The sequence below is a fragment of the Coffea eugenioides genome, chromosome 2 (genome assembly GCF_003713205.1).
Source record: "Coffea eugenioides isolate CCC68of chromosome 2, Ceug_1.0, whole genome shotgun sequence".
Lineage (NCBI taxonomy): Eukaryota > Viridiplantae > Streptophyta > Magnoliopsida > Gentianales > Rubiaceae > Coffea > Coffea eugenioides.
The window spans coordinates 32,481,470-32,505,337 of NC_040036.1; the positions used below are offsets into that span (position 1 = coordinate 32,481,470).

Below are 23,868 nucleotides of genomic sequence, written 5' to 3' on the forward strand. Positions count from 1 at the left end.
TTTTTATGGGTGTGAAAGATGAAATTTTTGTTATAAAAAGAAATTTCAGAATTTGAAAAATCCGCAAAGTTCAGAGCTTCAATTACTTCATTTTTCTCATGCTTTACATGAATAGGAACAAATAAATAAATAAATAGATAAATATAGTTGTGAAACACAAAAAGGGAAAAAAAGAACTTGCAACTATTCTTCTCTAAATGCGTTGAATATTTCATTGATTAAATTCTATATTTTCATTGACATTTGTATGTATGTATGTATGTATGTATATACATAGTTAAAGCAAAGCAAAAAATTTAGATAAAGAAAAACAAGTTTAGAAAATTTAAATATGAGGGTATTATTGACAATCCTTCACTTTTAATATTATTGACACATGATCTCACAATCACTTCAAGAGTGCCAAACGATATTTTAAAAACCTCAGAAAAGCTAGGTCATATTTCGTGAAACCTTAGGGGAGGTTTCTGAATTTATCCCATAATATTTTATTTGTATTATTAACACATTTTCTAAGTTTTTTTTATATTTCCAATGATTTTTTTTATTTCAAATATATTACATTATAAAAACCACGACAGTAAATATTTTAAACAATATACTATCCAAGCACACTTGTCTTTGCCACAAGTCCAAGGCTTCAATTTTGGAATCATATATTTTGACTACACTGCCAGTCAACTTACTGCTTGTGTTGGTCTATACAAAATACTGACCCCTAACACCCTTTTAAGCTTCCTACCTTCTTGTTTTTCAATGTTGCACTTCAAAACAGCCATGAAATTAACATAAAATCTAGAGAAAAATGCAATTTTGGTACCTAAACTTTGACGCATGAGCGGTTTTAGTCCCCAAATTTTGGACAAAAACAAATTTGGTACCCGAACTTTCAAATTTTGAGCACATTAAGTACCCTTGACAATTTTTTCCCAAATTGTTACCGGAAAAAGCCACGTGTCCGGTCAAAAATGCAGTTTTGGTACCTAAACTTTGACGCACGAGTGGTTTTAGTCCCCAAATTTTGGACGAAAACAAATTTGGTACCCGAACTTTCAAATTTTGAGCACATTAAGTACCCTTGACTATTTTTTCCCAAATTATTATCGAAAAAAGCCATATGACAGTCACGTGTCCGGCCACAATTGTATAAAAAAGGCCCAAAAAATATCAAATGCCATTCTAATACTAAGTATTAAATTTAAGGACTAATAGCGTAATAAAGAAAAATCCAAGGACTAAATAACATCACATGAGTCAACAAAACCCAAGAACCGATACAAATGAGCTCCAATTCTAGACAAATTTTGTGACTTGATTCTTAGATTAATGAACTGGAATTGGAGCTCATTTGTATCGGTTCTTGGGTTTTGTTGACTCATGTGATGTTATTTAGTCCTTGGATTTTTTCTTTATTACGCTATTAGTCCTTAAATTTAATACCTAGTATTATAATGGCATTTGACATTTTTTGGCATTTTTTTATACAATTGTGGCCAGACACGTGACTGTCATATGGCTTTTTTTGGTAACAATTTGGGAAAAAATAGTCAAGGGTACTTAATGTGCTCAAAATTTGAAAGTTCGGGTACCAAATTTGTTTTTGTCCAAAATTTGGGGACTAAAACCGCTAGTGCGTCAAAGTTTAGGTACCAAAACTGCATTTTTTGCCTTTTTTAATTCCATTTTGGCCGGACACGTGACAGTCACATGGCTTTTTCCGGTAACAATTTGGGAAAAAATCGTCACGGGTACTTAATGTGCTCAAAATTGAAAGTTCGGGTACCAAATTTGTTTTCGTCCAAAATTTGGGGACTAAAACCGCTCGTGCGTCAAAGTTTAGGTACCAAAACTGCATTTTTCTCTAAAATCTATTGTCAAAAAGTGGTGACTCACAAATCTTAACCAACATATTATTTTTCTTTTTCTTTTTCTTTTCATTCATCAAATAATTCTTGGTTCTTTTCTGGTAATCCAGTCGCAAAAATATTAATTTTTAAGACTTGTCATTCAGATTCCATTTCTTTCTTGATGAAAACAGAATAAATTATTCTCGTTTTTCTTGTGGTTCCCTTGACTTAAAAGTTAATCAAAGCAGGCAACCAGGTAAATAGTTAGAATTTTTAGATGTATTCTGCCTTCAAACATCCATTCCTGTACTGCATACAAGGCAAACAAATAGCAAAGAGAAAAAAAAAATATAGCACAGAGAGAAACTCCAGATGTTCTGCAACTACAAAGCTTGCATCTCTAAACTAGTATACTCAGTCCCATTGGCAGCCCTTATCTTAATCAGTTTCTGGGATTTCTAATACTTCATCCATACATCTGTACATAGCAGCAGCTCTTGATTTAGACCATCAGCTTCTAGTCTTGGTGATGATGGTTCAACAACCCCACCACATTGCAGCCCTTTGATCAGGAGGAGCTTCTGCTCCATTGGCTGATGATGTTTGATAGTCAAATTGCAGAACATGATCATTCTGTTCAAGTTTTTAAACTTGTTGATCCTTCTTCACCTCCTGCAACTCTCTGTTCTTGATTCTGGCGATGAGCTTCTGTTTTGGTTGATGATGTTGTTCATCACCCAATTGAAATAGTAATGGACTAAGATCAACAACTTCCACTTTATTTGACAATGTATTGTAACTTGCTTTTGGATTCTTGCCCTGTTACAAGATTCCAATTTGTCTATGACTAAAAATTCACATCTCTTATTAAGGAGAAATGTAACGAAAACGGTTTTTAAGGGAATTGCTACCTGCAAACTCATTTCATTGGTCTCTTTCAACAGCAAATTGAAAACCCTTTGCTTTTCATGGTAAATTGAAACCTTCTTTAACTCCTAAATGGTAAAAGTAGGTCAATTTTTTTTAGTTCAATTCAGAGAAACTCAAACTGTTTGGAAAACTACACAGTAGAATAAAGAACATACCAAATTTAATATATTGTTCTGTTCCATCAAGTGACGTAACTCCTGCGTCAACCGGAAAACCTATAAAATATTAATGCAAGAATACAAGGCCGTATTTGGATGAATAAATTTTATATACACTGACAGCATATTTATATTTGACATAAATCATATCATATTAGTACAATAATTTTTTTCCAAAAACTTTTCAGAAAATACAATCGCAACAACCTCCAAGCAAAACAACAAAGATGTACTAATGTGATATTTGGACTGCATACAAAAAAAAAAAAGAAAATCAAGAAAGCCCAACATATACCTTAAATAAAACTAGAAACAAGAAACACAAGCAAAGCCATCAAGAACAGCAGCATAGAGCATCAAGATTGCTATGAAAATAGCCCAAATGATCAACAGGACTTGTCGAGAAGTATATGATCACTTGTTAGTAAGATGGTAACACAGAGTTAATTGCTTAGGTATTTATAGATGAAGATTTGGAGTTTGTCTTCATAATTGAAAATTTTTCGATAACAACAGTTGGGATATGTAGATTAATTAATAAAGTTTTACCAAGTCATTGGTAGAGAAGCAGATAAGAGACGAAATCTTTAATTAAATGTAAAGGCCTTCGATTTTCAGCAATTCTGAAATTCGACCGTTACTGATATAGAGAATTCAAGTTAATCAGAAATTTTATTAATATCACAACCGTAGTTTCCCTTTATGCACTAGCGTCGTCATAACCTTTCCCTGCATTCTTGTAATTTTTTCCCCCTATAATCATTCCTTTGTAACGATCATAATGACCATTTTTCCAGAGATGTTGGAAATTATTGTGACACCAAACCATAAATAGCAAAAGCCTCTTCTGACTGATGTTGCATCCTCATGAATAACAGCAGTATAGACAAATTAAGAGGGCACAGAATTAAATTAACCTCACTGATGGTATCATGATCCTGTGGACTGGGTGGTGGAGGGGACAAAATATTAATCCCTGATCTTGTCTTTTTGAAAAGCCATGACTGGTTCAGTGAAACTCTAGGACAAGTTCTTATAAGTCCAGGAAGTTGCAGTAAAATATCTGCAACTGTTTTCTCTTCGTTGGAGAAGTCGCCATGATTTATGGTAACTCTCTTCAATTCTCTGAAGAACATATCATCATCATCATCATCATCGTCGTTGCTTAATAATGATTCTTCCTCCTCAACCTCCTTGTCCTTGATTAATGGTTCTTCACAGGAGCTCATATTTGTTCTTTGGAATTTTCTTGACCTGCTAATAAAATTTAATGGCTCTTCAGAAGAGCTCATATTTGTTCCCTGGAATTTTCTTGACCCACTGATAAAATTCAACGAGGAAGAAAAAAATGATGGGAGGAAAGAGTCGGATATGTGTTCATGAATCAAGAGGTTGCTAGCACGAGTTCATGAGGATTGAAACACTGACAATGCCATAAAGAGCTTGTATTTGCTTTCGCTTGGTTGAGGACTTTGAGACCGAGCATGGCTCTATGAGGCTATTTCTCTTTTCTTTTCTTTCTCTTCTAAATGTGCCAATTTTTTGAGAAATTTCCGACATTCCCTTAAATTTCCTTTTTCTTTTCATGTTTATTCGTTTCACCGAACCTTTTACTTAAAAGGGGTATACTCACAATATAGAAGCAAATACCAACAAAATTAAGTCAGACGGGATAGAAAACGAAACTGAACTTGAATCCTATTAATGTTGCTCTCCTAATATCATTCATCCAGTGGACGTGATGCAAAAACAATGGAGGAGGAGAGGGTTAAAGGCTAAGATGAAGAAACTTTAGATTCCTTTAAGTAGGTAAAAGCCCAAAAATGCCACCCAAAAAAAAATGTCAAAGCCAGAAAAGAAGAAACTAAAAGAGTGAAAGAAAGAAGAAGCAGATAAATTTTGAGCAGAGCCCTCCAAAGAAAAGCTCAAACGAGTCCTCTGATAAGGTTCTTTTTTGGTACACATTATGGTGTTCTTTTCTGTCTCTATCCACCCCCCAAAAACATATGGTTTTATTTTGTTTAAAGGTGCAGAGAAAGAGGAAGAGTGAGGAGGAGGAGGAGAAAAAGAAGAAGGGAGGCTAAAGAAACTGAGCCAACAGCTAAGAAAAGGGAAAAGAAAGTGTATGATTTGCCTGGTCGGAACTCAGAAGAGAGACCTCCTGAAGAGATACTTCCATAATTTTTTTTTTAAAATCCATGTGTGTCTGTCTTGGGTACTTTGTAACACTGACCATTATCGTCTTTTGATGTTCAGAGAGACCCTTTAAGGATTTTCTACAAGAATTTATATAAGCATCCTGGAAATGTTGTCAGCGGGTGCATAGGCATCCGTTTGGGTCGGTAGTAATTCAGTTCCCTCTAAGTTCTTTTTGGGCCTCTTCACGTCCCCTTGCCCCCTAGTATAGAGTAAGTGGAGGTCTATCATATCCAGAAAAAAAAAGTGCCAAACTGTGCAATGGCAGCAATCTGGTATGGATATTTCCCCCTTAAAGCTTCTCTGCATCTTTCAATATTTCTTTTTTTGAATGCCTTTGTTAGTAGTTTGTTCGAAAAAGATTTTAGGCCTTCGTGTTCATTGCAACTACAACTCAAAGAATGGTAGCTGGAGAGCTGTCATTGCTAGAGATTCTACTCGTCTTAATACAGGACTTGAGGGATTGTCACGAATGTCTGTAAATGTTTTTTTGTAGCTTTTATTGTTTGTCTCCCTTGCTCTCTAAATTAACAACTAAAAGGAAAAGAAATAGCTAGTATATGTAAATTGTGATAAGAAAGAAGAGGGCGACACACTTTCACAGTGCTGTTTCAAATCCGGGCAAGGTTAATCATTTATCTTCTAGCAAGATTTCAAGCCAAACTTGCAGTGATGACAATTGCCTGATATTGGCCTGGCCTCGCATCTTCAGCCAAAACTAATCTGGGAATTGGGATGGGCTTAAAATGATTAAAGAACCATCTCTTGCTACCTAAGAAAGATAACTTAGTACGTAGCATGGTTCATGGAAGATTTCAGAGCTCTTTACAACAAACTCAAGTGATATCGTTCTGGATTGAAATTGGTTTGTCTAAGATTGATGGATGATACCTTCCACTCTCTGTTTGATTCTCCTTTTGTGTACACTCTGTTAATGCCAATTGTGAATAGACAACTTGATGCACTTGTACAATATGCAGAAGGATGATACCGCAATTTTAATTTAAAAAGGATAAAGTACCAAAAACACTCTTTGTGATTTGTTATATGTTCAATTTAACTCCTTTGGTTTATAAACCTATTCTACTATAGCTCTCTATGATTTCAACTAAATTGAAAATTAGGATTCCTACCTTGCAGGGGTTATGTTCATGTCAGCACTTAATTGAAATCAAAATTTGGAACCCATGACTTTGCAAGTGTGTGGATGGATTTGCATACTACGAAAGAGGGTTTTAAGCATAGAGTTCTGAAGATAGTGTGGAATTATAATTATGGCTAGGTTCTTGTTTAACTGTAATTTGTTCAATGCTGCAAACCACAACGGCCAGGAATTAGGATGGAAATCAGCTGTCAAAGTAGTCACTCAAAAAGGCATGCCATTCAGATTCCATTTGTTTCTTGATTAGGAAAACAATAAGCTACTTTCCTTTTTGTGCTCCTTTTTTTGTACCCTTTTCAGTTTCAAGTTAATCAGACCAGGCAAACATCTATACGTTCAAACTTCAGATGCCCCCTTCCCTCAGACATCCACCCCTATATAGCCGCAACAAGGCAAGCAAGAAAAGAAAAGAAAAGAAAAAGGAAAAAATGAAAAATGAAAGAAAATGAAAAACAAATCTAGTATTCTATAATCATTTTCAATGCAATTCTGTTTGAACACCGTCTTCTTTAGTTTTGTATGAAGTATAACTCTTTAGAATTTCACAGAGAGAGAGAGAGAGTAGCATCGAGACAAACATTCCTGTGAAGTTCTGCAACTACAAAGCTTGCATCTCTAAAGCAGTATGCTCAGTCCCATTTCTGGAGGATGCTACAGATTCCCTATTATCACTAACAGCAGCCATCTCTTGGATGGGAGGAGGATTAACAATGGTCATTGGCATGGCAGCATCATCAGAGAGGCGGCCTTTCATCTCCCTGTGCTCCTGGCACAGGGCACACCAATGCGTGCAGCAGTGTACTAGGCAGGGGTCACATGGCGAGTTCTACAGAAGTAGTGAATAGTATAAGATTTGTCGGCAAACATAAATAACATGCTGCACATTCTCTCTACTTCATCAGGCATGAGTCTAACATACAGCTTCAAGACATATTCTCTAAAATGTACGTTTTTTTGATCGCTCATCCAGTAAGAATCATGAGCAAATTTGAGGTGCTTGATAAGCATTGAATTAAAATATTTTAGAAACCAATTCACTGCTTAAAAGCTTCATTCTTTGCTCCCAAAAGCCAGTAAAAAATGTTCAAAGAATAAAGCACCCAGTGCATAAGAGAAAAAAAGGGGATGGGGGGGGACATAGACTGAATGACACAAAAACTCAATCTCATGTAAAAACAGTCATCATGCAGCCAACATGTGGCAGGGATTATTTTAGACCTCAAATCCAATTACAGCATCTCCATTTGGTATAAGAAATAAAAAGGTGTGGCTGAACATGAATAATACTGAAGTCAGGAAATACAGGGAATTGGAGACGGATAACTCAATTAGGGAGAAAAACAAATGAGGAACTTGCAACCAAGAGCCACCAACAAATTGGATAGTGTAACGTACTAATAATTCAGAAAACCATGAAAGCAAGTTTCAGGATGTCTTTAGATGGAGGATTCTTTGTTTGACACGAATAACCCAGGTGATAGGTATAGAGGGTGTCATCTTTTCAGTTTTTAATTTAACAGTTGGAATGTTATGTATTCTTTCAGGAGGGTGTGTCTTATCAAATTAAATTTGAATTCAACAGCTTATGACAGAAGAAACCAAGTTCGAGATTCTTATCTCAGTTAGTGCTCACACAAAAGCAAAGAGAAGCGTGGGTGTTTACCTTGAGATGATATTTCTTCTGTAGCGCCTGTCTAACAAGGCCAGTGTATATTCCACACATCCACCAACTAAATAACAAGCCTTCACAAAAAAGAAATGACGTCCTAGGATCAATGCCATAGAAGACTGCTGTTGCAGCCGCAAGTGCAATCCCACCCTCAACAAAAATAGCATGACAAACACACGGTGTCGTCCAGGGAGTATCTTCTCTCAACTTCTCTATATTGCGCCCAAATAAGACACACGGGCAAAAAAGTCCTGTCCAGCCTGGAAAGTCACAGAAAAAGTAGTAAATCGTGGTTGGAAATGAAATGTACAATGAAGCAAACTCTCAACTGCTAAGACAAAACAATGCAAATATGACGTAAGATGCGGTTGGCACTCAATGAAGTACAACCCTTGAAATTCCAAGCTATTCTACAGTTATCTGATGCTTTAAGACACATCCAGCACTAAAACTAAGATAGATGGAGTAGCAACATGCGTCAAACAGCGCAATACATCATTAGAAGAAAATGACCAGTGGAATTGGAGAAACAAGCGCATATGCAAGTCTAATTATAAGGACGAAAAACAGAAGATCTTGTTCTTAAAGAATAAAACAAAAGACATTGCTCTAAACCAAAAAACAATCATATAGCATCAGCAATAATTCAGCAAGCTTCCGAATTCAACAACTATTACCCAAAAGGCAGAGACAGGACTATAGTTGCGTGAATCCACAAAGAACATCTAAAATTTACTCAGGATGCAGAGACTACAACTTCATGTCATACCAAAGATGTACTCCTGTTTCAAATAAAATGTCTTGATATAATTGGACAGGGCTTTCATGGAAGACTAGGAAATAACGTTATTTGTTTAAAGACAAAGGGGGAAAATGAGAGCCAACTTCATTAGTTAATCAAAATTTCATTATCCAATGATGATATATGGGATTAATACCAGTTTCAACTGAAAGGTGAGTAGATATGACTTTTTGTGAATACAGTATCTCCAGGAACCAGAATTTTGTAGTTCAAAGTTTCCACTGAAGATAAAAAAGAGTACTTTAGGGACCAAAAAAAATTAAGTAATTAGACATTCAACTTGGGATTAAAGGATAACCGATTTCAAAACATGGGATATGTAGCAGCAAAATTTGGCTGCTGGATAGCGAGTTATGAAGCTCATGACAGCCACATATTAGACAAAAATATTTTTTCCCCAGGGTCCAGTAAAGGTGGTTCCCCAGGTAAACTTACAACTTTCTGTATCTTCAGCACAGCCAAAAATCCCTGTTGTCCATGGTTCATCTGCAGGAGGCTCAAAGCTTTCAGGTAAAGGCTGTCCACATTCATTGCACTTGCGAACTTCCAACTGCCCATTTGAAGATAGAAATCCAAAACGTGTCATTATCAACCATGAAAATTATCAAACAAAAACAATGTTTCTGAATTTGTGCATAGCATGATGCAAATTGAGCACTTGAGAAGCAGAAGCAGAGGGGGTGGAGAACAGGAGAAGGGTAACACCAATACTTTTCCCAACTTAAAAAATGTTTTCTTCCCTGCCCCGTTCTCTTTCCTATACCTGAATTAAAAATGTCCAATCCAAAAGGTACATTATGTAAAAAAGAAGGTCTACTAACTAATTCCTTCCATCAGATTTAGATCCTGCACAAATGGCACTAATGGTACATTTCCCACCATAAAACTGCTGTATCCACATTACATGATAACAGGATCAGACTATTACAGGAAAATCTTACCAAGAAAACATATGATGTAGACACTTTCATCCCACCATATTCATAGGTAATATACCCTATACAAAACCATCATCTTTATCATCTTTTCTTTGTTATATCAAAACCCGTATCAACAACACTCAAGCCTTAATTCTCCGATGCGCATTGCCTCAAAAACACGATTTGTAGAAAGAAATCAAATATTACTTCTATACATGTATAATACCTGAGGGACTTCAATGGGTTGATTTAGCTCGCCTGGCTTGATGTCCTCTAATTGGGCTTGATCTTTTGTCAACTTCACATACCTTGACGGATTTCCCGCATCCGCCATCATCTGATCTCTAAACCAAATTCATTTTAAAAAAAAAAAAATCAAATCCAACCCTTATCAAAACGAAACCATCCAAAAAAAAATCAAACGCAACGAAATCGGGAGAAAATTGCATGCCTTACCAATCTAAATTCCAAGTCACCACTGATCAGAAATGGTGGAAATTGCTAGCTGATATTGAGTCAAAGACGCGTTTAGTAACTTCTGAGTCCTAGTTTAAAACAGTAAAAAATGGCAAAAATTTTTAATCTTTTTTTGCTCAGAGAATTCAATAACGTGTACTAGTAAAATTTTCAATACTCCAGTGAACAGTCAACTCTGCTGGGGAATTTTATACTACTAGACAAGACGAGGCAAGTCCTCTGCCAGCAGTCACTCTTGAAGCCAATGAGGAACTGCCACGTAACCCAGAAAGAATGCAAATAACATTTTGTCGAGACCGCCATTGGCAAGATCAAAGTAATCTAGGATAAGATATAGTGAAGAAGGACATCTTGGGAGGAAAAAGAGGGAAAAAAAAGTTACAAAATTATAGGTTTATTTATAGAGAAAATTCCCAAAAAAAAAAAGAAATAAATGAGAAAGCAGATCAGAGCTTACCGTTTTTTTTCTCTTTGAAGTTGTGGGTTGATTGAGGATTGACGAGAAGAGAGGAGGAGAAGAAAGATTTTGACAAACCGAATACCCCAAACCAGTTTCAGAAGCAAATGTAGAATTGTTGTCAAAACATTTGAAAACAATTTGTTGGCTGTTTATGAAAACAACCACCGTATTTCTTGTCAAAACATTTCTGGTACTGTCAAATTACGTTGGTGCCCCTAAACCACGTATATATATATTTTTTGTTGCAATAATAATAATATATTTATAGTCTAATCCATCATATTCTATCCGACTAAACCAAAGGACTGTTTTGACACCTCCATTAATTTTTTTTTTTTTTTTTTTTATAGATGAGTTTTGAACCCTTGTTCGAACCTTTGACCTACAGGTTAAAAGAGAACTTAATCCTATTCCTTCGGGGACTTAATCCTCCCTAAACCCTAAATTGTTAGCAAGATTTCTGATTTTGCTGGTGAACTGGATGGGTTTTAGCTTAAAACTCCTCCTTAGGAGTTTGTCAAAGTAATAATGAGAATGCTATAATACTTTTCAATGGTTATTCAATAATTTCTAATTCTCAACTAAGTTGGCACCTCCTTGGATCCTCATTTAGTAGACACTTGTATAGTAAGCAAATTCTTAGCCAGTTTGCCTAAATTTTTATGACTTATTTAATAGAAATTTGAACATTTGTTTTTAGAAATTTAAACTTTTAGTTTTAACATTCCTTTAGACTCCAAATCAGGTCGAATCCAAAATAGCTCACATAGTGAAATTTGAATTTAAAATATCTAATTTATAAATTTTCAATTTTAATCACTAGATTGAGACCTTGTTAGGTACTTTCTTCTACTCTTGAGTTGAGTCACCTAATTATAGAATCAATTCCAATGTCATGTTATTAGCCAATAAATAGATTCAAATGGCAAACTCACCCTTGCCTTACTAGGTTTGACATAATTTGTGTGAGAGAGAGCAAGTTTGGCTTATTTTTCCAAATGAGCTTGGAAAAACTGCTGCATACCTCACAAATTTAGAGTAAACATCAACTAGTCCCTTCCCTCTCTGCCATGCGTGAAAAAAAAAAAAAAAAAACAGTGATTATACATCAAATTTTTTTTCATTTTTATATCACTGTATGAAGGAAGACCTTTGAGCATTGAAATTGGACTGCCAGGTTAACCCTCTTTACATTAGCCTTTGACGATCAGGCTAATTTCGTGGGAACCGGTGATAAAGGGCAGTCAATGGATTCAGTTCCTCTGCGATTGCAGGAGGAACCGGGCTGCGCTATGAACGATCCGAGATCGACAGAAATGACCTAACTTGATTTTGGCTGTAGTAAATTATGATATGGACGGCTGAGATCAAGCCGAGCTGCTCTGGCCCGATCTTTGACCATCCACCACACAATGCAGCGCAACTGGACCGTGTTGTGAATGGTCCAAGATCGACGGAATGACCCGGCCCGATTCCGACGGCTAGTGAATCTGGACATGGATGGCCGAGATCAAGCCGAGCTGCTCTGACCGGATCTTGGACCGCCCACTGCATAATGCAGTACCTCCTTCAACTGCAGGAGATCCGCATCTGTAGTCAACTGGTGCAATCAGAAGATCACAGCAGGTAAAAGAAAAGAAAAAGGTCAAGATATCTTTCATGAGACAAAAAATGCAGTGATACCTAGTCCTGCAAATGAAAAAACCAAACAAAATATATATATCTGAAGTTATGATCATATGAATATATTACTAAACGGATAGAATTGTAGAGTTACAATTACTCTGTTTAGTGTTTACAATCATTTTGGCATGTGATAACATGCAACCATTTACTCTCTAGGACATGGTCCAGCATATGCTTCCACCTCTCGGGTATGTAGCAATCTCATAGTGTTCATCTCGTTGTTCTCAAAGTTTTGCTTGTTCTTCAAGTTGTTCCTGTCAAAATTACCAGTATGATCACATCAGACGACGACGACGACTATACCAAAGGTATTCCAGAGGAAACAATAAGTAAATGAAATAACTTCAGAAGGGCAAGCTTGTTCCCAGAATTCTGCAATGAGGAAGATTTAACTTGCAAGAAATGGTAAGAGAAGCCGAAGATGCTTTCTTTCGAGAATCAGAGGAATGGAGGGCAAATCTTCTATAGAAAAGGTGTCCATTGCCATAGACTTGATTCTGAAGTAATATTAATTGTTCTACAGTAGAAAATGCATAGTAAACAAAGGGAAATAAGGAAATTATAACTGACCTCTGTCACGAAGAAAGCATGGAACCCGTATGGAACTCTATTAGGTAATTCAACAACAGCAACAGGATCAGCTGACATTGTTTTTGCATCAATCACATTTACAGCTGACTTTCTGCAGTTATCAGATGATGATTTTTGTCATGTAAATTGTAGATTACATCTGAGATCAGGTTGAGATACATGCCACATAGAGAAGTTCGTTTGATCATCCATAAACTTAGGAATTGCCTTCTTAAACAAATACAGGATAGGAAGAGAACACTTTGGAGTGTATGGTTCTTGAGGCCCTCACCACTAAAAAGGAAGAAGACCCAGAACACATTAAAGAAAAGGGAAAAGAAAAGACAGTTGGAAGAAAGAACAACAGAACAGTCTTGATTGAATACATGCAATCTTTGGTTGCTTTCAAAGATACACTTGTTAAACTTAACCTCTTGCCTGAGTAATTTGCTAGTATTCAGGTTAGCTAGATCAGCAAATACAGACATAGCAATGACAGCAAATACTCATATCCAGTACCTGAAGCTACATGAGACTATTACAAGCATTTTAATTACCTGAACCGTCATGATGACTAATTAAACTGACAAAAATGCCACCTCAGAAGTGCTACCCCCAGTTTTCAATGATTCAGCATAGATACAAGCATAAAACGCAAAGAGAAAAAGAAAAGAAACAAAAAAGACATTGATATGAAGCGTTTTACAATTTAAAGCTTATCCTCCTTTTCTAATTCTCTTTTCATTTGTTTTGCAATTTCTATCTTTTGGTTACACAATTTAAAAAGAGAGTAGACTTTTCAGTACTGAAGCAAACAGGCACAGGAAACACATTGTAGGATTGAAGGAAATCACCAAGTAAGATCACACAATATATTGTTAGAGATTGTACAGTGATTACTTGTAATCTAGTAGTGTTTGCATCTGAGAAATATGATGACAATTATTTCAAAGTTTGGGTGTAGGAAGAGTCAGACAAGTACCCAGTCGATTCATCATGTACGAAGAATATCAAGTAGCCATCATCCTCTTCAGATGTAATACCAGGCTGGCGTGGAACAAAGATAGCCTCCGAACCAAACCTTCCTGGTCCTAGGTCAAAGACACCTTGAACATTACCACCAACTTCAATTTTTGTTTTGCCAGTCTCTGGTTCAGCATGCAAATCAAATTTGGCAATCCCTGTGACCTTGGCAATGCTGTCCAATATGGTCCCATATACATATTGTTGTTTCCTGTGCTTGCAGAAGTGGATCCAGTCATGTAGATGGAACTCAGAAGTGTAGAATAATATTTGATAAAGAAATTAAAAACCCAGCCAACATTAGGACAGATTAACAAAAGCATCAGATAAGTATAAAAGAGAACCTTCTTGTGCTCAGAGAAAAATTTTAACTTGCCCTCATAAGGCCATTGATTACTAGCATAATCCACATCCACTGTTAAATATCAGACATAAAGAGAATGGTATAATTTATATTAGCTGCAGACCAATTCAAAACAATTCAGAAGTATAGCACCCACCTTCCAGTGTAGCTCTCATTCACCCTTGGAAAATCTACTGCAGACTCTGATAGTTTCTTCTGTGAAGCAAGACCAGTTTTCAGGTTAAATCGCATTTCATACCTGACAAGTAGAACCAATTTAGGAACACCTTGCATGAGCTGAAACGGTCAATATAGTCAAGGGATTAAATTTCTCTTACAGCTCATTTGAAAAGTTTTCAAGCTTCTTTTTCACAATGCCGCTAACCATGTCCAGGTCTGGGTTCTGCAGACGGCAAGTGATAAGAATAACCTCATCCCCTTCCTCCCATGCATTGGCTGCTTACCAGAAAGGCAAAGTCCAATTATCTTCCCAGATCATGATCATGACAAACTAAATTTAAACAATAGAAGTTTGAGTTTTGGCAATAGGCGTTAATCAGTTTGTTTATTAAGAAGGTGCAATCTTCAACTCTTAAACCATATAGGCATATAGTGGTGCTGAGTCATGCACAGGAAACATCTAAGATGTGATAGGTAATTAAACCTTGATACTTAAGCATACGTACAACAACAGCACAATGAGAAAGGTGAAAAGATACTGAAGCAAAGCCATTGTTTACTGCATTGATTGCTTTGGAATGCGTATGTATATAGTGGTGTCGACCTATTGTCTGGAACTAAATCTAGTTTTTTACTTCTATAACAATTCAAACAACTAAACAAGAAAAATCTCTTTATCAAAAATCGTAACAAGTTACAATCTTCCCTGCTTGTATAAATGCTTTTGCAACGTGCATTAAAATTGGCCTAGTTATTGCCAAGAGAGCAGCACCTCTTGAAGAAGTAATTTTCAATTTCCACAAACAGGTATTCAGATTCCTAGTTAAATAAACAAAGCAAAAGTAGAAGTCACTAGCTTGCCAGACTATGATCAAAACTTCCATGGTGGGTCATAAGTCACTGATTACTATGTCTACAATATTCAGAAGCCAATGAAAGAAAACAAGCAGAAATGCAGTTTTCTCAGGGAGGTCTGCCTGAGTTTTGATAGGGTTCTGCCATCAAGCCTGCGTTATTGTACTTTACTAAGCTGCCATACTATAAACAAACTTAATGGAGTTTCAAGAATCAGAGGTCTTTCTGCCAATCATGTCTATTGATTTCAGTCCTCAAGCAGGATTTTCTGACTATAGTCTTCTAAAGAAGCCAGACACAGGATTTTAATTCAAAAGGCACCACAGGCTGTTCAAATGCGATGTTGAAGTAGCTAAAAGATCATCCAAAATATTATACCTCTTGCAAGGAGTACAAACTAGAAAATTAAACAGGAAACTTCGTGTTTAAGAAGTGATACCTACTTTTGTTGGATTTCCAAAAACAAAATGTTACTTGCTCTTCACAAAGTTGTATACATGCAAATGATGCAATCTAAGTTATCCAAGGCTCTATACTCCTCCATTCTTCTCCAAAGTGAGTTTTCACTTAAAGACCAAAATCTTCGCAAATTCAAGATTTCAAGAAGCATGCTTAGACATGTGGTTTCTTAAGAAGTTTTGCCTTGCTTTAGTATAAACAAATTCAATCTCGCAAGTTTCACTTTTGCAAGATTTGTTGTGTCGGTTTCCCTTGGAACAGTTGTCTGTGTTGGCAAGATCTAAATCAGAGAGATTTACAGCGTATAACAATCAACGTGCGTTCCTTGAGGACGATATTCAAGAGCCATAACTGTGCTGTTTTTATCCTTGCAATCATTTTAAATGTAATGCTTCAAGTATTCTATGCAACCATAACAGTAGTTAGCAAGAATCCTAAAAGAAGATGCAGTAAACTGCAGTTTCGTTAGCAAGAATCCTAAAAGAAGATGCAGTAAACTGCAGTTTCATGACTACAAAATGATAAGAAAATTCACCAGCTCACCATTATGGAATATAAAGCAATTTGGCAGCTCAAACCATTTAATCAAGGCATCATTCTTTGAGTACCGTGGAAGAACACCAAAACGAGCCTTCTTAGTTGGATCAAATGTGAATATTAGCTTTTTATCTTTCACCATTTCCTGAAATACCAAACGTGAGATATAAGCAAAACTTGCTAATCACAATTTTACAAATGCTGAATATAGGAGGTACAGTGTTGGTGCTTTGTTATATCAAACATAATCATCTTTATCATTTATAATGTCATTGAAATCATGTATCAATCCCCTTGAGAACTAAGCACTATGCAATTAGAAAATTGGGATTCCTTTACTAAAACCAATTTGCTATTCAGGTACTTTTTGACAAATCCTTATTTTATAGATATACTTTCCTCTTTTGCAAAGTAGCATGACCAAACAAATCTAAATCTAAATGAGCGTATCCATCTTACATCTCATTGAATATATCCAGAACTTCCTCATCTACCCTCATTTTCAGAATATATACATCACTCACATCTAAATTCTTGGATAAGTCACAGAAAGATGAGATGGCAAACTTAAGTAGTTATTCAGATCTAGGATTTAATTCAAGATTGAAATTCTGATGCGAGAACCAAGCCTTTAGGTTAAACAGAAATACTAGGTTGATTCAATAAGTTCATCTTCCATCTTCCATCCAAAAAAAAAGGTTCATCTTCCATCCAGATATCCCGCAAAAAAGGGAATGCAACATACATGAAGCTCCAGAAGATCCCAGCAAAGTATGCGTTATATCTGAGAACACTCTCCAGAAATTTCAGAAGAGAAGAAAAAGCACAATGAATTCAGTAAGAGTGCTCAGAAAAAAAGAACAGAAAAGCCCATCATCTTTCATGAAGCAATTTGAAAGGACAACTTCCAACAATGCTCCTCTACTACCTAATAGCCAACCACAGAATCCGTGTTCTGCAGTACTTTACCAAAAGTACCAAAGAAAAGATGATCATTACCTTCTGGATACTTGCACTATAATGCCATCATCTAGCGATGGACCAATTGCCGTCTTATACTTAGGTTTATCTTGGTTTACTGGAGCATGTGATTGACAAGTAATTATTTCTTCAGCTTTTTGAATCCTTAAGTTCTATACCTTATGCAACTAGACTTCCGTGTAATGCTTGATAGAGCATCAACTAAACAGTACTAAGTTATCAATGTTCAAGCTCCTGTAAATCTGAAATGTAAGAACTTCCAATAGGAAAGTTCCTTCATATGCCAATCACTCCAATTCCAGAATGAGAAGTTGTCAAGGCTAGAATCTAATTTCTTCTTTAAAAAAATGACAAGGTCAAGAGAAAGTCAGAGCTTCGAATGAGCTTACTCCAATACAATGACATTTACAGGCATTCACCAAATTGCTTCATTAAATCTAACGTGGATAAACAAATCCCCTGATTCCCGAGTAAATTCTTTCCCATCTCAAAGCCCCCTTAAATAAGAAGTAGCAGAACTGCTAATTCTGCACTGGATGATACTCTTCTCTTTCTATTCATGTATTATCTTAATTCCACGGAACTCTTCATCTTTCAGAGATTCTATGTGTTTCCAATCTGAGAACAGGAGGTACACGGCAATATGGCTCCTGGATAGTCATATCTACCTAGGTTACAATTTGATTAGCAACATGGCCAGATTTGAAAGGCAATTTTTCTCTAGACACTTTAACTAACTGAGATGTGAAATGGTATGCCTTTCAAATGAGCTATAAAAAGCTAGGAAAGATCACCATACCTTCGGTCTGAAGTACAATGGGAGATCCATGAAAATTGCATAGTTTTCGGTGATGGCAAAATCGTGCATCATGATTGGGTCTGATATTGTAATTGGCACAGGATCATCCATTACTCCCTCCTTGGATATTACTCTGTATGTGATATATGGTGGTGTGTGTGAATACCCAAATGTGAACATCTCACCTGTAGATAAAACTCTTGTAAGAGAACATATGGTACCAAATACAGAAAGACTACATCAGTCAGTCTCATAATCTACAAAACTACAGGAATAGCTTTGGTATAACCTATTAAGCCTAGGGTATTATCCAGCAAACTGATGGAGTCTAACCAATGACCCAAAATGCTAGAGTCTGGAAAACTAGTTGTAACTAGCCAAAGCTTTGGATAATGAAATTGATATCCACATGCTCAATTCAAGAAATTGAGGATTTACACTCATTGAATATCTCTTACCGGTAAATGGGTCAACCTTTGGATGAGCAGTAAAGGAATGTGTCAGTCTTTTGTCGTAATCCAGCAGGCCTAGAGTTTGTAGATCTCCATCTTCTAAGACCCTAAGCACATCTGCAGATAAAATAGAAATAAGATATGAATGAAGCAACCAAGTTGTTGATTATATTCTCTAAATCCTTCAGTATCACAAGATTCAACTAACACTATAATTTTAATATCATCTATCATCTAAATAAACTGGCAAAACTGAAACAATAGGATTATAGGCTTATCTAATTAATACCGAGACATTCCCAGAGGAGCAAGAAATGGTTAATAAACCAAGTAAATATGGAGCAATTATTGATCCTTGGAAAAAATCCAGAGCAACTGATTACCACATTTACTTGTTCAATAAAAAGAGAGGAGAAAGCAGCCATACATGGTTTATCAGCCTCTTGAAGTGCCAGGAGCTTCCCATGGTGATAGATTAGAGCTGTATTTGCTGGAAATATAAGCCAAAATATATTTCATATTAGCAACTTTCCTATAAAGCTACAAATGATTACATGAAAATGATTGGTAACGATCTTAAAGTTTTACTCGTTGGATTTTCAAACAATTAATCTAGATGCCAAAAACCAAACAAGAAACTGATGCACTTCCCAGAAAATGGAACACGAGGAAAAAAGAGAATACTGTATGGTAGTGCGGAATATCTCTTCCCTCTTTCTGCCTTTGCCACAAAAACAAAACTGAGGCGTGCAAAGTTTTTACCTGTTCCAATTCCATAAGTGATATCCAAAACTTTTAGCTTTGCTCTAAGAATTTGCATATTAACCATGAACAATCCGTACAGCCCCTTGAGATCCCCAACCTGCAAGAAGTGGGAATAAAGGACTTTAAACGAATGTATTGTATATGTTCCATATAATGATAGTACTCCAGGAAAAACCAGATTAATAAACTTCGTAGGAACTATCAAAATCATACCATTAAAGTTGGTTGAGCCCATGGATGATCAAATTTTGGAATTTTATGTTATTATAGGTAGTTTTAAGAATTTGTTCTACTAGCATTGTAATGCTTCATTATTGCTAACAATTTAGTTGCTCAGCAGTTGATGTTAATAAGAATTGGAGTTTTAATTGCTAGAAACTGGACATACACACAATACCATGACCTGTGGAATACTTTAATTCTATTTGACTGTTCTTTGTAATGGACAGCTACTATTCACATTTAGATGAACACAGAAGGACTACTACTACTATTTGATCTGTGGAATACTTTAAGTCTATTTGACTGTTCTTTGTAATGGACTACTACTATTTGACTGTTAAAGATCCCATTTCAACACACAACACTTCCAATTTAGTAACTCCGATAATCATTTGAAGTAACAGCAGATACCTTTAACAGTAGGGACCTACACTTAATCACTGTGTTAAAACAGAAGGTGGTACATTTTTCCGCATCAACAAAATTGTTCTTTTCTTAGGGCGTCTTTGGCTTTAAAATAGAAAGCTTGCCAGAGAAAAAGTCTTTCTCTTCCCATCTGGGGTTCTTTTCTCTTTTCTCCATTATCACGGGTGGTATTCACAACATTTGAGCCTCAAGGCAACAGTTTGCCTAAGAAATACTGCTAACACCTCTCCAATTGTCAACATTTTATGTCAATCATCAAAAGAAAAATAACATCCCATTGCTTACTTTTCTTAACATTACAGTCGGTGCTTTTGAAATTAAATGCATAATCTTAAATCAGCACTCCTAGAAACAGAGCCCTTAAATGATTAAAATATTCAGCCGTATGCTATTGAGTACCATGGGGAACTGTCCCTTTATTAAGATGGAAACAAGAGGTAAAGATACAAGAAGAAAGAGAAGTGAGAACCACTAAAAGAAAAGACTAGCCATTCAAAATGACTTGTGTAGATTGCAAACATACCTTCATGAACTTAGATCCCCCAAAATATTCTTCTTGTTTAAGCCTTGATGTCTTCACGTACCGGGAGACATATGTTGCTTTTCCATCTTTTATGCGTATACCATGAATCATTCTAGAGCAAGAGAAGTTTAAAATAATCCCCAAAGAGATCCAACATGATTTTAAAGAAAGATTAATTTAAACCAAATAAATGCCAAGTGATCCAAAATGAATTTTTAACGTAAAAAGCCCGAACAGACTACAATGGATGACAGATGCATGAAGAGAAGTGTCATACTTGTTTCTCTTTCTGGTTAAACATACATGTCAAGATCATGAATGGTAAAGGTAGTTGACATTTCTTTCCACTATCAAACTGGTAAATTGCTCCACTGTATCACTCTCCTGAAACATCAGGAGCTAAAGTGGTCTTTAAGTGCATTACCTAGATAGTAGATTCTCTGTTTTGTGTTCAATAATTGATATTCACATGTGATGATGCGAGCCCATTTTTCTCTTATCCCAATCTTTAAGAGCTAAAGAAGTTCTGATCAAGTGAAACAAATATTTAACATCTTTAGTTTCTAACAAATTTGGCAGAACATAGGTCAATTTATACTTCTTGCAGGGTCAGATGAATGAGAGGTGGAATACTATTCATAGTCCATCAGTCACATGTCACAAGTAACTGATGAATGTGTAGTCTATATCTTGCATCAAAGAATCATAAACACGTACCCATCTCCGTCAAACCTGCAGAGGAGAAACATGAGGTTAAGGTGGAGAAATGCAATATACAGCAATTCTCTGATGTACCTATACATTCCATCCTAGCATGATGTATAAACATCCAAATACATTTGAACCGCAACAACAGAAACACACATGCAAGTAAAATGCTGAAAATAAATTACTTGGACCTTGTCTCATAGAAGATGCAAGTGTCCAGGAGGAAGATTTAGGAGCAGTGGTAGAAATGAGGCTATTCAGAAGAACTATTAAGAAAGAAAAACAACCCACCAATGGTATCCAGCCACAGGAGAAAACTTAGGATTGGGACCAACCCTTACAAACTCGCCATCGAGGCATTCCTGCAATGAAAAGATTTTCATTTATCACATAGCAAGCACCACTGACTGGATAAACAGAGCTTAATCACCAGCGTAGAGTCCACATTTTTATTCTCTTTTAAAGCATCAAGATTCAAACTTTATCAGCATCTGCCATGTCCAATTGTTCCACTAAGTTTACACCACATAAACACATGTAATTAAGTTTCTAATTATGCAATTTGTTTATTTGCATATTTCTTTAGCTACAAAACATGCTATACTTAATGCCTGATTATCCAGTTCTTCGGAAGGAGCAATCATGTAGTCGTAAGTTGCTTCAATTCACTTTCCCGTTTTCTATAAAGTGCCTATGTTGTCTGTAGAAACCAAGATTTCACATCAAAATCCAAGAAAGTGCAGCTAATTTTCAATTTGTTTAAAAGATATCACATCTTAAAGTAATCAGTGACACAAACAATTATTTCTGCAAAACCATATTAGTGCTTTACTTAGATCTATTGGCTAAAGACAAAGTGAAAGGAGAGGAAAGAAACTTCCTTGATCATTAAGGCAATCTCAAAGGCTATTCTACCAGCACCAGCATGCTAATCTGGCCACCTTCAGCCACTAATATTTGCTTTATATGCGCTTGAAGCAATGATTACCATCTAGTTTATTCTTATACTTATCTGGAATATAGGAACTTGAACATGACGGGCTTGGTCATTATCAAACTCTACAAGACAAGTCACTTAATCCTTCAATTCCTCTCAAAAGTTCAGAGTTTGCTATTGCACAAAAAGCACTCTTATATACAAGTGCTCCTATAAATTACTGTAGCACATCAAAACATTATTACACTGCCAAAAAGCATTCTGCCACTTCATCAACCATCTAGGTGGCCAAAATTGGTTACGGTGACAGCACAGTAAATGAACCATGCAGAGCAAATATTGTGTGTTTTATACACTCTTGAGATCAGGTCAAAAGAAGCATCTAGTAATAAAAACTAGGCAGATAGTCAGTCAAGAAGAAGCGTGCACCTAGCAATTAAATCATGTCAACAAAAATAAGAGAGAGAGAGAGAGAGAGAGAGAGAGAGAGAGATGTTATTGCTAATAACTGACCATGAAACCACCACAACAATTACTTAGCTTATACTGCGCCTGGATAGAAAATAGGACATTTCTATTGCTCTATTTTCTTTCATTCGAGGATAAATTAACCCTTTTGGTAGCATTGCTAGAATCTCTTTCTTTTAATTACTTAATCCTTTTCTTGGAATGTACATTTACTCAACCATGAACCATGAAATTCAAAATCTAATGCCAAGTTACTGTTCAATGACTAGGCGTATTTAATGCCACCTTAATCTGGTAAAAAGTAACCCCTTAGCTTGATCAAACAAAGTCAAAGCAATTTAATCCCGTCCTTAATCTGGTAAAAAATGGAGGGGGAATTGTGTAATGCCTCTAGGCCTAGATTAGCACTAACAGTTTGTACTGACTTAACCGTAAGCTACCATAATACACCACTAAATCTCCCATAGATATCATCATAGAATTCATCAAACACAAGAACCCGCAAAACTAAAAGCAATTCCAATTAGAATCACATACTCAAACTTTATAAAACTAAAAATTAAGTAGACTCACCGGTAGATGACCCTTAACAAGAAGGTCCTTACAAGGAGGAGTTTCATCAACGGGAGCAAAGTTCCCACTCAGATAATGAAGAGGCTGTTTCGAATCATACATCAACTTCACCACCGCTTTTTCCACCCAATCTATCAACTTTGCAGTGAATCCATTATTGGGTTTTGGATTCACAACCACAACTTCTTGTTTTCCCTCAATTTTCTCCACCACTTCTTCTCCTTCTTGCCTACCCATTTTTGCTTTTCCTCTCAATTCTAAGACCAACCCCACTTGCTTATTCTTTTAGTACTTCTTATCCCTACCTAAAAGTCTAGCCAAATATGCATGTTTTGTCAGTTTTTAGGCAGATATGATCTTCTTGGGAGCAACGATTGTCAGCCTGTGGATTTGTGGTGGAGTGTGAAGAGCTTGGATAGATGAGAAAGTGTTACTTATTTCGTCTACGTCATTGTCAGCAGTTACTTATCGCATGAGACTGCTGTGGTAACCGTTAATTTGCTGGCAGGTACGCCTGGCCTCCACATTAGCGGTTGAGTCTTGTCGGATTGCGTGGTTCCATGCAATGGTTTTGGCGCATTTGCACGGATCTTTTCTTTTCCTTTATTGTTTGGGATACTTTCAGGATTTTTCTGTCATGGAGACAGTACGGATGTCTCCACCAAGAGCAAAGCTGGCCAGATGAAGGATCCATTGGGACTCGGGGCACGGACGGTTGCAGGTGCAACCGTCCAGAGCAA

At 36.2% G+C, this 23,868-nt stretch overlaps 2 protein-coding genes across 5 annotated transcripts; both read right to left on the bottom strand.

Moving 5' to 3' along the window:
* Positions 1-6,739: 6,739 nt before the first annotated feature.
* On the bottom strand, positions 6,740-10,738 carry LOC113761931 (cell number regulator 6-like). Of its 4 annotated transcripts, none has more exons than XM_027305126.1 (6): positions 10,619-10,738; positions 10,141-10,189; positions 9,911-10,028; positions 9,200-9,314; positions 7,957-8,222; positions 6,740-7,119 (listed from the first exon to the last, which is right to left on the bottom strand). In XM_027305126.1, exons 3-6 carry the CDS (start codon positions 10,019-10,021, stop codon positions 6,892-6,894), a joined length of 720 nt encoding a protein of 239 aa, XP_027160927.1. In that variant the 5' UTR covers positions 10,022-10,028; positions 10,141-10,189; positions 10,619-10,738; the 3' UTR covers positions 6,740-6,891. The 4 variants fall into 4 exon arrangements, with proteins under 4 accessions (XP_027160927.1, XP_027160923.1, XP_027160925.1 ...); XM_027305122.1 differs by having other exon boundaries at positions 9,911-10,021; positions 10,141-10,229; XM_027305124.1 differs by having other exon boundaries at positions 10,141-10,229.
* A 1,599-nt stretch (positions 10,739-12,337) lies between these two features.
* Positions 12,338-23,553, bottom strand: LOC113760750 (carotenoid 9,10(9',10')-cleavage dioxygenase). The gene is made up of 14 exons (XM_027303455.1): positions 23,129-23,553; positions 21,442-21,512; positions 21,160-21,174; positions 20,443-20,554; positions 19,269-19,368; positions 18,934-18,996; positions 18,513-18,623; positions 18,055-18,239; positions 16,281-16,419; positions 14,582-14,699; positions 14,401-14,502; positions 13,860-14,111; positions 12,878-12,989; positions 12,338-12,561 (listed from the first exon to the last, which is right to left on the bottom strand). The coding sequence occupies exons 1-14, from the start codon at positions 23,363-23,365 to the stop codon at positions 12,532-12,534; spliced, it is 1,647 nt and encodes a 548-aa protein (XP_027159256.1). The 5' UTR covers positions 23,366-23,553; the 3' UTR covers positions 12,338-12,531.
* Between the last annotated feature and the right edge of the window lie 315 nt (positions 23,554-23,868).